General features: G+C 38.9%; 1 protein-coding gene across 13 annotated transcripts in view; it reads left to right on the forward strand.

Moving 5' to 3' along the window:
* ABI1 (abl-interactor 1) overlaps positions 1–14,847 on the forward strand; it is a 116,558-nt gene that overhangs the window by 27,139 nt on the left and 74,572 nt on the right. For all 13 annotated transcript variants that reach the window (XM_011927278.1, XM_011927277.1, XM_011927279.1 and 10 more), the window contains one exon: positions 10,039–10,206. In XM_011927278.1, the coding sequence (XP_011782668.1) occupies positions 10,039–10,206 (168 nt within the window). The remainder of the gene's footprint in view (positions 1–10,038; positions 10,207–14,847) is intronic.

Below are 14,847 nucleotides of genomic sequence, written 5' to 3' on the forward strand. Positions count from 1 at the left end.
TTTTTTTTTTTTTTTTTTGAGATGGAGTCTCTCTCTGTCATCCAGGCTGGAGTGCTCCACCTTCCGGGTTCAAGCAATTCTCCTGCCTCACCCTCTTGAGTAGCTGGGAATACAGGCATGCGCCACCATGCCTGGGTAATTTTTGTTTTTTTAGCAGAGCCGGGGTTTCACTATGTTGGCCAGGCTGGTCTCGAACTCCTGACCTCAGGTATCCACCCACTTTGGCCTCCCAAAGTGCTGGATTACAGGCGTGAGCCACCTTACCCGGCCCCAGTATATTAATTTTTTAATAATTTGTCATTGGCTATTTAGATCTCTTCTAGTTTTTTTGGTGTTGTAAATAAAGGTGGCATGAACATCCTTGAACATACAGATTTTTTGCATTTGGCCATTTATTTCTTTTGGGTGAATTTCTTGTAGTGAAGTGTGTGTGTGTATGTATATATACACACACACACATATGTATTTAAATTTTGTGATATACATTATCTGATTGTATTTTTTAGTAGTATGTGATAGTATTTGCCCAAGCTATATTCTTGATCATCATGGCTCTTGCTGCATAATTCCTTTTAAGAAGAATTAAAATTATATGAGAAGATAACTTGTTAACATGGAAGGAGTTAATGGAAGGAAGTGAATGTTTTGGACTAATATGAGCTGTTTTCTATTAGTAATACTTAAGTATTTAACAGATTATGTGTTTGAATGGAGTTCTTTCTAGAGCTGGGGTTTTTCAGGTTTTGCAGTAAGACTGTTTTTGAAATATAAGCCTTGTAGTATGGCGTAGGATGGCAAAAGAATTAGTTTGGGGAAAGCGTCATTGTCTTAGGCTATAGCTATGGTCAAACTTAAAATTTCAGAGGCCAATTATCTAGTTATTGGGAATGTTCTGGGGATGCAGATTGAAGTGAAAAGGTTTAAAAATACTCTGCATTATGGTTGAACTTGGAATTCTGTATACTGAATATGTATGTTAGCAGTTGATTGTTCTGTGTAGCTCTCCTGTTAAAGAAGAGAGTACGCCCCAGCTGGCATTCCTGTCAGTCACAACTGTGTGACACCACAGGCAGCAGAGGCTTCCCTAGACGTTGCTGGGAATGAACGGGCTCCCAGAGCCCTTAGCAGTTGTGTAAGTGGGAGGCGGTAGGGAGGCTGTGTTAAAGCTTTTAATGAAAGGTCTCAACCTGAATTGTTAGGCAAAAAACTTATTTTTTTTGCTGGATACTTGCCATAACCTGGCAGGATTTCTTTTTAGTTTTCACTTTGATTGGAATAGGCATTCTGTTGGAGAAAATGAGATCCTTTTAGTGGTAGCTAGGCATTGCATGTATGTATGCCCCAGTCCCCATGACTGTACTGTAATGGATTATTTGTCAGTAATGAACCAGCATTTGGTCCATGTGCTCTTTTTTCCCTGATCCTGTCCTCTCTCTCCATGAAGTGATTATGGATTCTTCCTGGAAGGTTTCTCAGGTCTGTAACCAACCAAAGCATTTGTTGGCCTTCAGCAAAGTAGATGTTTGTTTTTGTGTACTTTATAGTGTATAATATTCTTCTTGCCACAGGTATTAAAACCTGAGATTTTAAATCCTTTCCATTGGTGTTAACATACTTTATTTTTTAAAAGGCCTTAAATATAGAACTGTTTCTTGTATACTGTATTTCATGAATTCTAGTAACTGCCCCTCCCCTACTTAGTATCTCTGAAATTGGGAAACATTTTACAAGTAATCATGTCCTTAAAAAGTCATCAGCCAGTCAGCGGTCATGGCATATTTGTCATTGTTTGTGCTTATGTGAATTTGGTTGTTTTTCCTTGTGGCTTAACTGGATTATTGCACCCTTAACCTTTTGAACAACAAACCATTTAAGGACCATTGGAGGATAGGATAGAAGCCAAGTTTTTGTCGTAAAACATTTTTTTGACATCTTCTGGTAAAATCAATAAATTAGCTTCATCAGCATTTGCAGAATTGGTGTTGGCAGCTTGGAAGAAAATCATGGGAAGAAAACTCTGGAAATAGCTGTGCAACGTTATTTTAGATGTTCCGTTATTTGTAATGGGAAGTTCACAGCATCAACTATTAATATATAGTATTCTTGCCACAGTGTTCAATATGAATCTAATCATGAGGAAACAATCAGATAAATCCTGGTTGTAGGATTTTTTACAAGATGCTTGGATTTTAAAAATAATTTCTATGTTTTGAAAGGAAAAAAGGGTCAGGGTTGGGAGTGTGTTCTATATTTAAGGATACGAAATAGAAATATGACTGTCAACAGCTGTGAACAATCTTTGATTAGATCTTAGATCATATGGAATAAAATAAAACATATGTAAAGAGATTTTTTTTTTTCTTCTTTGAGACAGAGTCTCACTTTGTCGCCCAGGCTGGAGTGTAGTGGCACTATCTCGGCTCATTGCAACCTCTACCTCCTGGGTTCAAGCGATTCTCATGCCTCAGCCTCCTGAGTAGCTGGGATTACAGGTGCCCACCACTACTCCTGGCTAATTTTTGTATTTTTAGTAGAGATGGGGTTTCACCATGCCAGCCAGGCTGTTCTTGAACTCCTGACCTTAAGCCGTCCACCTGCCTGGGCCTTCCAAAGCGCTGGGATTACAGACGTGAGCCACCATGCCCAGCCACAGAAAGGTTTTTTTTTTTTTGAAGTTGGAGAAATTTGGGTACAGGTTTGGATTAGAGATAAGTTAAAAGTTAGACAAATATGGTGTGACAGATGTGACATTTCTAGAAAGAATGGGAGGAGAGTTAAAGACGTGGAAACAAAATGGTAGAAAACTTAAAAAAATGCACATGAGACCCTTGTTTTGTTATATAAGTGGGGTTAGTAGACTGTTCAGTCCCAGCAACTCAGGAGGCTGAGGTGGGAGGATCAGTTGAACCCAGGAGATCAAGGCTGCAGTGAGCTGTGATTGTGCCACTGCACTCCAGCCTTGGGTACAGAGAAAGACTCTGTCTCTAAAATTACAGAATGGGTAAAATATTTGAACATTTTATCAAGGAAGAAATGGACGCCACATAAGCACTTGAAAACATTGTGATTTGATAGCAAAATGGAAATTAAAACCATAACGAGGTATCATTATATACCTACTAGAATATTTAAAATTAAAAAGACTGACCATACCAAGTGTTGTCAAGGATGTGGGGCACTAGAATTTTCATAAGTTTCTAGTGAGAATGCCAAATAATATTGTTTCTGTTTTTTGTAAAATAGTTTGGTGGTTTCTTTTTCTTTCTTTCTTTCTTTCTTTTTTTTTTTTTTTAAAGGAGACAGGGTCTTGTTCTGTTGCTCAGACTTGGAGTGTAGCGGTGCAGTCACAGCTCATTGCAGCCTCAACCTCCCTGGCCCAACTGATCCTTCCACCTCAAGCTCCCAAGTAGCTGGGACCACAGGTGCATGCTACCAGACCTATCTGATTTTTTATTTTTGTAGAGACAGGATCTCACTATGTTGCTCAGGCTGGTCTCGAACTCCTGAGCTTAAGCAGTCCTCTCACCTTGATCTCCCAAAATGCTGAGATTACAGTCATGAACCACCATGCCCAATTGGTAGTTTCTTACAATGTTAAATACACACTTAACTTACCGTGTGACTCAGAAGTTATTATCTTTAGGTATTACCCAAAAGAAATGAAAACATATGTCCACACAAAGACCTTCTACTCAAATATTCATAGTAGCCCAGAACTGGAAACAACCCAAATGTCTATGAGCTGATAAATGGAGAAACAAATTGTGATACATCCATACAATAGAATACTTCTTAGCGGTAACAAGGATGAATCTTAAGGACATTCTGCTAAGTGGAAGAAGCCAGATACAGAAGACTATAGCTTTCAATTCCATTTATATGAAACTCTAGAAAAGGCAAAACTATTGTGACAGAAGGGAAGTCAGTTTTTTCCAGAGTCCAGAGGATGGGGAGGGAGTTACGAGGGAAATGTTCTTTATCACGGTGGTTATACTACTGTACCCATTTATCAAAGCACATTGAATTGTACACTGAAAGTTTAACAGTTTTAATATATGCACTTCATACTTAATGCTGACCTCCCTTCCTCATCCAAGAAAAAAATGAGATGATCCATAGCATCCTACAAAAGTTACTAGTGACTTTTTGTTTTTTTAACTTTTTAATATTGTTATGAAGTCTTAAATGTAAACATTTTGTGTGTTTCATTCCATCGCAGTTATGATCCTCATTGATCCTTACATTGAGCCCTTTGGACATGATGCTAGAAAATTCCTTTGTGGCTTTTTTGTTTTGTTGTTTGTTTACTTAAATTGACACATAAAAATTGTATTTATTTATGGTGTACAATATTTTTTGAAATGTGCATACATTGTGGAATGTCTAAGGTAAGCTAACACACCTTGCTTCACATACTTTCTTTTTGTGGTGAGAACCTTAAAATTTACTCTCAGCAATTTTCAAGTATACAATATGTTACTATTAACTATAGTCACCGTATTGTAACCAGGTACCTTTTGATATACAGCCTGTTTTAGGTGCATCACTATACGGATAACGGGTAGTGCTCCATGGCTACTAGACAGTCTTTATTCTTAGATCTTTTAATTGGACAGAGCTGGGATATTAAGATATGATATGATAAATACATTTTAGGTTTAAACTGGTGCTTTTAGTTTAAGTCTAGAACTATAGGATTCTTTCTTAACCTGTCTTTTCTTATGTCAGAATCTGTTTTGAACCATGCCCCAAATCTCAGTTCTCAATGACATAATTAATGATTTGCTATATCCCACCCTATGCAAATAACAGTATCAGGGTAATAATTTCAGTACTAACACCAGCAATAAAGAGACTAAAAACAATTTTTTTTTTTTTTTTAGTTTTTCCTTCCCTTCTTTCAATTACTTTTGTTCTAATGGTAAATCCTATTAAGAATGTACAATTGAATTACTGTGCTTTGAAGCCACTTCTAGAGTGCTTTCTCTCTGGTTAAGACCGCTAATTGGATGCACAGTTAAGCTCATTTGATTAATTTACCTTTACTTTGGTGTAATTCCTTTTTAAATTTAAATTTTGTTTTATAATTGTGTGAATTATTTACAGGCATACTTCTCTTTATTGGGCTTTGCTTTACTGTGCTTTGCAGACTGCGTGTTCTACAAATTGAAGGTTTCTGGCAACCTTGCATCGAGCAAGTCTATTGGTTCCATTTTTGTAAGGGCATGTGCTTACTTTGTATGTCTCTGTCATATTTTGGTAATTCTTAAAATATTTCATACCTTTTTATTATTACTGTATCTGTTATGGTGATATTTGATGTTACTACTGTAATCGTTTTGGGGCACCACAGACTGCACTCATGTGAGATGGTGAACTTAATAATTGTATGTTCTGACTGTACCATCAACCGACCATTCCCTCTGGCTCTCCCTCTCTTTGAGCCTCCCTATTGCCTGAGATGCAGCAATATTGAAATTGGGCCAATTCATAACCCTATGTTGGCCTCTGAGTGTTCAAGTGAAAGAATTGCATGTTTCTCATTTAAAATAAAAAACTACAAATGAGAGCTTAGCGAGGAAGGCAAGTCAAAAACTGAGATAGGCCGAACATTAAGCCTCTTCTACAAACATTAGCTAAGTCGTGAATGCAAAGGAAAAGTTCTTGAAGGACATTAAAAGGGCTAGTCCACTGAACACGTGAATCATAAGAAAGAGAAAAGCCGGCCGGGCGCGGTGGCTCATGCCTCTAATTCAGCACTTTGGGAGGCCCAGGCGGGTGGAATCACAAGGGTCAGGAGTTCGAGACCAGCCTGGCCAGCATGGTGAAACCCCGTCTCTAATAAAAATACAAAAAATAGCCGGGCAGGTGGCATATGCCTGTAATCCCAGCTACTCAGGAGGCTGAGGCAGGAGAATCGCTTGAACCCGGGAGGCGGAGGTTGCAGTGAGCCAAGATCGCTCCATTGTACTCCAGCCTGGGTGACAGAGTGAGACTCCGTCTCAAAAAAAAAGCCTTATTGCTGATAGGGAGAAAGTTTTAGTGGTCTGGATAGAAGGTCAAACCAGGCTGGGCACGGTGGCTCACTCCTGTAATCCCAGCACTTTGGGAAGCTGAGGTGGGCGGATCACTTGAGGTCAGGAGTTCCAGACCAGCCTGGACAACATGATGACATCTTGTCTCTACTAAAAATCCAAAAAATTAGCCAGGCGTGGGTGGTTTGTGCCTGTAGTCCCAGCTACTTGGGAGGCTGAGGCAGGAGAATGTCTTGAACCCGGGAGGTGGAGGTTGCAGTGAGCCAAGATTGTGACAGTGCACTCCAGCCCGGGCGACAGTGCGAGACTCTGTCTCCCCCCCCCAACAAAAACAAAGGTCAAACTAGCCACAGTATTCCCTTAAGCCAAAGCCTAATTCAGAATGAGGCCCTAACTGTTCAGTTCTGTGAAGGCTGAGAGAGGTGAGGTGAGAAAGCTATAGAAGGAAAGTTGGAACCTAGCAGAGATGGGTTCATGAGGTTTAAGGAAAGCAGCCATCTCTATAATGTAAAAGTGCAAGGTAAAGCAGCAAGTGCTGATGGAGAAGCTGCAGCAAGTTACCCAGAAGATCTAGCTAAGATTATTGAAGGTTGCTACACTCAATGACAGATTTTCAATGTAGACGAAACAGTCTTCTATTGGGAGAAGAGGCCATCTAGGCCTTTTACAGGGGAGAGAGGAGAAGCCCATGCCTGGCCTTCAAAGGCCAGGTTGACTCTCTCGTTAGGGGCTAATGCAGCTGGTGACTTTAAGTTGAAGCCAGTGCTCATTTGCCATTCTGAAAATCCTAGGGCCCTTAGAAGTATGCTAAATATGCTCTGCTTGTGCTCTTTAACCAGAACAACCAAGCCTGGATGACGGCATATCTGTTTACAGCATGGTTTGTGGAATCTTTTAAGGCAACCATTGAGACCTGCTCAGATAAAAATATTCCATTCAAAATATTACTGCTCACTGACAGTGCACTTAGTCATCCAAGAGCTCTCATGGTGATGTATGAGGAGATTAATGTTGTTTTCATGCCTACTAACACATACTTATTTTGTAGCCCCACAGAGTAATTTTGACTTTCCAATATTGCTATTTAAGAAATACATTTCATAAGGCTATAGCTGCCTTACATAGTGACTCCTTTGATGGACTTGGGAAAAGTAAATTAAAAACTTTCTGGAAAGGATTCACCCTTCTAGATGCCATTAGGAATATTAGTAATTCATGGGAGGAAGTCAGAATATCAACATTAACAGGATTTTGGAAGAAGTTGATTCCAACCCTCATGGATGATGCTGAGGGGTTCAAGACTTCAGCGGAGGAAGTAACTGCAGATATGGTGGAAACAGCAAGAGAACTAGAATTAGAAGTGGAGCCTGAAGATGTGGCTCAATTGCTGCAATCTCACAAGAAAACTTGAATGGATGAGTTGCTCCTTATGGGTGAACAAAGGAAGTAGTTTCTTGAGATGGAATACTGTTCCTGCTGAAGACGCTGTGAACCTTGTTGAAATGACAACAAAGGATTTGGAATATTACATAAACTTAGTTGATAAAACATTGGTAGGCTTGAAAGGATTGACTCATTAAAACAATTTTTTTGTTTTTTTTGAGACAGAGTTTTCCTCTTGTTGTCCAAGTTGGGGTGTAGTGGCACGATCTCGGCTCACTACCACCTCTGCCTCCTGGGCTCAAGCGATTCTCCTGCCTCAGCCTCCTGAGTAGCTGGGATTACAGGCATGCACCATCATGCCCAGCTGTTTTTTGTATTTTCAGTAGAGATGGGGTTTCACCATGTTGACTGGGCTGATCTCGAACTCGTGACCTCAAGTAATCCTCCTACCTTGGCCTCCCAAAGTGCTGGGATTACAGGCATGAGCCACTGCTCCCGGCCAAATTTTTTTTTTTTTTTTTTTTTTTTGTCGGAGACAGTTTCTCACTGTGTTGCCCAGGCTGTCCTCAAACTCTTGGGCTTAAGCAGTTCTCCTGCCTCAGTCTCCCAACTGGCCAGTATTACAGGTACAAGCCGCCACCACACCCAGGCTTGATTTCAGTTTTGAGAGAAGTTCTCCTGAGGGTAAAATGCTATCAAATACTGCATGCTGTAGAGAAATCTTGTTAAAGGAAAAGTCAATAGATGCAGCAAATTTCATTACTGTCTTATTTTAAAAAATTGCCCCAGCTACCCCAACCTTCAGAAACCCCCACTCTGATCAGTCAGCAACCATCAACGTGGAGGCAAGGCCCTCCACCAGCACACAAATATTAGGACTCTCTGAAGGCTCTGAAGATGGTTAGCATTCTTTTTTAAGCAATAAAGTATTTTTAATTAAGGCATGTACCTAGTTTTTTTAGACATAGTACTATCGCACATTTAATAGACTACAGCATAATATAAACATAACTTTTATATATACGCTGTCTCCAGCCAAAACCACAGTATCTTTGCAGTGTGCCTATATGTGGTTCCAAAGAGAAATCTGTGAAACAAGATATGCTTAAGGGATTCTATCTACTATCCATGTTTTCTCTATCCTATTTATTACCTCTCCTCCTGCATATGATTTGTTTTTTAATGTCGAGGTTTATCTTTCCTTTAAAAAAATAAGCATGTATTTTCATATTTCCCTCTGTTAAGAAGATTTTTTTTCCCCACATTGTTTTTTTTTTCTTTTTTTTTTTCACCTTAGCAATATTCTGGAGATAATGGAGTCATGGTAACAGAGATATTCCTTGAATTCCTTGTCCTTATTACGGCAGTATAATACTCTATTGTGTGGAGATATCATAGCTTCTTCAAACAGTCCCCTGCATATGGGTTGTTTCCAGTCTTCTGCTGTTATAGATAGTGCTGCAGTGAATAACTATGTACATATCTTTTTGTATTTTTGCCAGTGATTTTTTGAGATACATACCTAAAAGTGAGCTTACTGCGTCAGAAAGTAAATCTATGTGTAATACTGCTGGATATCATTAACCAGTGAGTCAGGGTTTTTTCTCACAGCTTTGCTGAGTGTCTTATCAGACTTTTGTATATTTGCCATTTGGGTGAGTGAGAAACAGTATCTCATATTGGTTTGCACTTGCATTTCTTTCCCATAATGAGTGAGGTTGAACATCTTTTCAGTGGTTAAGAGTGGTTCCATTGCTTTTTTGTTGAGCTTTCTGTTAGATCTCTGTTCCCTTTTTTTTTCTGTGTAGAACTGGAAGGGACATGAGACCATTTTGTTTAGTCTCTGAGTTCATGACACTGATACCTAGAGAAATAAATGATTTTCCTGAAGTTGTAAATAGGTAGGATAGCCTTTTTTTTTTTTTTTTTTCATTTTTAGATTATATGTTAGTGATATTTACTCTTTCTGGTATAAGTTGTTGATTCCCCTTCTCACCCACATACAGTTTGTCACCTTTTAACTTTGCTCCTCTTTGAGGAGTTCTTGCCTTCTGACTGAGTTATCTATAGGAGTTTGGGAAGAAGGGGTGGGTGGGGAAGGAATTGGAGCAGTAAGATTCACAGTAGTTTTTGTGGGGCATGATGGGCTTGACTCATCATAGATAACAAGGAGGTTGGATTTCTGATGGTGGTTAGTGGGCGCAGGAATATAAGGCAGATTGGATTTAGTCCATTTCATTGTAAGTGGATTGGGAGCTTGAGGCTGACAGTAAAGTCCTTACCATGTAATGCAGTGAATTGGTGATGGAAATGGTCTAGGCAAGGAGAACCAATTGGTGCAGTGTGTCTCTGATACTGTGGCTACAGTTAGTGGCCCCTCTAGTGGATGAGCTATTCAGGAGAGAGTGGTTCCCTGCTGGCACATGGGGATTTCTGCCATGGCTTAATTCAGTAGTATCCTGAGACTATCATATTGGTACAGCGAGGTTTTTTTTTGTTTTTTGTTTTTTGTTTTAATTGAGCTTCTCTGTTAAAATAGTATAGCTTTGCCTTTCTGTAGAATATATGTTTAATGCATGTTAATCTAAATAAGTATTTGTTGTTTTTGTTCTTATTTCAGGCTACAGACAAGAGGAAAGCTTTAGAAGAGACCAAAGCCTATACAACCCAATCTCTAGCGAGTGTTGCTTATCAAATAAACGCATTGGCCAACAATGTACTCCAATTGCTGGATATCCAAGCCTCTCAGCTTCGGAGAATGGAATCTTCCATCAATCATATCTCACAGGTAACAGCTTATAAAATGCTTTAAATTCAATTTCATTAAACTGCAGCATATGCCAAAGAAGTAAATAGCCCGCATGTATGGATTTCTAACTCATCTTACTGGTGATAATCACTATCATGTTTTAGTTTGGTAAACCTGCTGTTTTTCTTTTAGTCCTTTTTTTATCATGATAAAGTAAACATAACATAAAATCGACCATTTTAACCATTTTTAAGTGTATAATTCAGTAGCATTAAGTACATTCACATAGTACATCTGCCACCACTGTCCTATTCTTGAGAGCTTTTCTGACGTAAAGTTATTTGTACATAATTAAAGAAGAGAATTTTTATAAGCTTTGACACAGATGTATACCCATGTGACCATCAACACATTCAAGATAATGAACCATCCCCTCTCCCCCTGCCAAATTTCTTTATTTTCCTACGTAATCCCTCACTCCTGTCCCCTGTCCTTAGGGTTTCTGTCCCTAGAGATTAGTTTACATTTTCTAAATTTTTATATAAATGGAGTCATACAGTATTTACTATTTTTTTTTTGGTCTGGCATGTTTTACTATGCATAATTATTTTGAGATTCATTCATGTTTTTGCATGTAAAAGTAGTTCACTCTTTATTGCTGAGTAGTTTCTATTGTTACACATTTTGTTTATGTGTTCACATGTTGATGGAAATCTGGGTTGTTTTTAGGTTTTGGCTATTACAGATCCCATGAGAACATTTGTATGCAAATCTTTGTGTGGTCATATGCTTTTATTTCTTTTGGGTAAATACCTCTGTGCAGAATGAATAGGTCATGTGGTAGGTGTCTGTTTGACTTTAGAAGAACCTGCCAAATTGTTTTCCAAAGTGGTTATACCACTTAGTTTGCTGAGTGTTCTTATCAGGAATGGGTGATGAATTTTATCAAACCCTTTTTTGCATTTGTTGAAATGTTCATATATGTGTGTGTGTATGTATGTATATATATAAGTCTATTAATATTGTGAATGACATTGATCTGTGTGTGTATTAGGAATTTTTGCTTCTGTACTCTTGAGTGCTGTTGGGCTGTGGTTTTCTTTTCTTGTAATTCCTTTGTCTGGTTTTGGTGTCAGTGTAATGCTGGTTTTATTGACTATATTGGGCAGTATTCCCTCTGGACCTGGAGTATTCTTGGTGAAAACGATTTTAACTACATATTTAGTTTCTTTTGTGTATATAAGCCTATTCTGTTTATCTGTTTTTCCTTGAGTGAGCTTTTTGTCTTTCTAGGAATTTAGCTATTTCACCTAAGTTGACAGATTTATTTGCATAAAACTTTTGTAATAATCCCCCTGCTTTTTTTTTTTTTTTTTTGAGACAAGAATCTTGCTCTGTTGCCCAGGCTGGAGTGCAATGGTGTGATCTTGGCTCACTGCAATCTCTGCCTCCTGGGTTCAAGCAATTCTTCTGCCTCAGCCTCCCAAGTAGCTAGGATTACAGGCCATCGCCACCACGCCCGGCTAATTTTTTGTATTTTTAGTAGAGATGGGGTTTTGCCATGTTGACCAGGCTGGTCTCGAATTCCTGACCTCAGGTGATCCACCCACCTTGGCCTCCCAAAGTGTTGGGATTTCAGGTGTGAACCATGACACCCTGCCTAATCCCTTACTTAAAAAATATCTGTAGAATCTATAATAATTTCACATTGCTCATTCTTCATATTGGTAACTGGTGTCATCTTTCTTTTTTAAACTAATCATTATGGCTAGTTTACCAGCTTTATCAATATTAAAAAACATCTTTGGCCTTATTACTTTTCTATTTTTTTGTTTTCTGATGCATTGATTTCCATGTGACCTTTATTATTTCTTTTTCTTTTGCTTACTTTGGGATTGATTTGCTCTTATTTTATACTGTTTTTTTTTTTTTTTTTTTTTGAGATGGAGTCTTGCTCTGGTGCCCAGGCTGGAGTGCAGTGGCGTGATCTTGGCTCGTTGCAGCCTCCATCTTCCAGGTTCAGGCCTTTCTTGTGCCTTACCTTTCCAAGTAACTGGGATTACAGGTGCACCCCATGCCCAGCTAACTTTTTGTATTTTTAGTAGAGGTGGGGTTTCACCATATTGGCCAGGCTGATCTCAAACTCATGGGCTCAAGTGATCTGCCTTCCTTGGCCTCCTAAAGTGCTAGGATTGCAGGTGTGAGCCACTACACCTGGCCTTATTTTATACTTTATTAAGGTGAAAGCCAAGATCATTTACTTGAGACCCTTAATCTTTTCTAACATAGGCGTTTAGCTCTGTAAATGTCCCTCTAAATTGTGTATTATTGGGAGGTCGAGGCGGGTGGATCATGAGGTCAGGAGTTCAAGACCAGCCTGGCCAAGATGGTGAAACCCTATTTCTACTGAAAATACAAAAATTAGCCGAATGTGGTGGTGGGCACCTGTAATCCCAGCTACTCCCTCGGGAGGCTGAGGCAGATAATTGCTTGAATCTGCAGTGGGCCAAGATTGTGCCACTGCACTCCAGCCTGGGTGACAGAGCGAGACTCTGTCTCAAAAAAAAAAAAAAAAAATTAAAAAAAAAAGTAGTGTATTAGCTGTGTCTCATACATTTAGATATGTTGTGCTTTCATTTTCATTTAGCTCAAAATAATTTCTAAGTTTGCTTTTTTATTTCTTTCTGACCCAGGGGTTATTGGAAATGTGTTACTTAGTTTGCAAGTATTTTGGGGTTTTGCAAGGATATTTCTGCTGTTGATTTCTAATTTAATTTCTTACTGGTCAGAAAAATATACCTCATATGATTTTTTTTTTTTTACATTAAGTAGTTTCCCCCCCAGCTTTATTGAGGTATGGTTGATATAAAAAGCATATATATTTAAGATGTACAATGTGATGTTTTGAGATACATATACATTGTGAAATGATTATCACCATCAAGCTGACTAGCATATCTATCACCTCACACAGCTACTTTTTTTATGTGCAGCGAGAGCATTTAAGATCGCCTCTTTTAGCAAATGTCAAGTCTACAACACTATATTGTTAACTATAGTCATCATGCTGTGCATTAGATCTCCAGAACTTATTCATCCTGCATAGCTAAAACTTTATACCCTTTGAGCAACAGCTCCCCTTTTCCCTTACCCCCAATCCCTGACAACCACCATTCTACTCTCTGCTTCAATGAGCTTTGATTTTTTTTAGATTCCACATCTGAAAAAGTGAGATCAGTTTTTGTCCATCTGCGCCTAGCTTATTTCACTTACCATAAGGTCCTTCCCAGTTTGTGTCATGTTGCAAATAACAGGATTTTCTTTTTTTAAGGCTGAATAATAGGTATAATAGTCCATTTAAATAAATATGTATGTATACCTGCCCCCCGTATTTTCTTTGTTCATCCAATGATAGACACCTAGATTGATGCTGTGTCTTGGCTATTCTGAATAATACTTTATATGCTTTGAGTGCTTTCATATGTATTAAGAATTGTTATATATCCCAGAATATGCTCTGTCTTGGTAAATGTTTTGTGTGTATTTGAGAAGAATGTGTATTTTTCTCTAGTTGGGTGGAATGTCTATAAATCTCATTAGGTCAAGTTGGTTGATAATATTCTATTCTTCTGTGTCTTTACTGATTCTGTCTGATTTATCAATTATTAAGGGAGGTAAATTGAAATCTCCAACTAATTTTGAATGTCTTTTTTCTTTGCATTTTTGTCTTTTTTCTGTTTCGTGTATTTTGAAGTGATACTATATTAGGTACACAAATGCTTTGGCTTGTTAGGTCCTCTTGATGAATGGACCCTTTATCTTTGTAAAGAGACTCTTTTTATCTTCGTAGTATTCTTCAGAAATCTGTTTTGTCTGATGTGAATACAGCCATTCCAGCTTTCCTTTTATCCTCTTTTTCTGCCTCCTTGTGTGTTAATGGAGTGATTTTTTTTTGGGTGGGGGGCTGATTTGCTGTAACACTTTGTTCTGCTTCTCTCTCTTATTATTTCATTCATGTTTGCCTTAGGGCTTCTGGTAAACACCTTTAAACTTATTAATATCACTTGAAGGTACACTATGTTATTACTTCAGGAGTGTGCTAAGACTTTGTAATAGTTGATTCCACTTCTCTCCTGTCTTAGGGCTGTTGGTGTCATGCACTTTCTTTTTTCTTTTTTTCTTTTATTGAGACGGAGTCTCCTCCCTCTGTCACCCAGGCTGGAGTACAGTGGCATGATTTCGGCTCGCTGCAACCTCTGCCTCGCAGGTTCAAGCAATTCTGTGCCTCAGCCTCCTGAGTGAGTAGCTGGGATTACAGGTGCCCGCCACCATGCCTGGCTAATTTTTGTATTTTTACTAGAGGACAGGGTTTCACCATCTTGGCCAGGCTGGTCTTGAACTCTTGACCTCATGATCCACCCACCTCGGTCTCCCAAAGGGCTGGGATTACAGGTGTGAGCCACCGTGACTGGCTCATGTCATGCATTTTCTTTTTGTGTATGTTTTAAACCCCATGATGCTTTGCTCTTTTTGTTTGTTTGTTTTTGGGACGGGGCTCGCTTTGTTGTCTAGGCTGAAGTGCAGTTGCATGATATTGGCTCACTGCAACCTTTGCCCCCCACTTCCCCCACCCCACCTTCCCAGTTTCAAGTGATTCTTATGTCTCAGCCTACTGAGTAG

This window comes from Colobus angolensis, unplaced genomic scaffold (genome assembly GCF_000951035.1).
Source record: "Colobus angolensis palliatus isolate OR3802 unplaced genomic scaffold, Cang.pa_1.0 Scaffold707, whole genome shotgun sequence".
NCBI classification, from domain to species: domain Eukaryota; kingdom Metazoa; phylum Chordata; class Mammalia; order Primates; family Cercopithecidae; genus Colobus; species Colobus angolensis.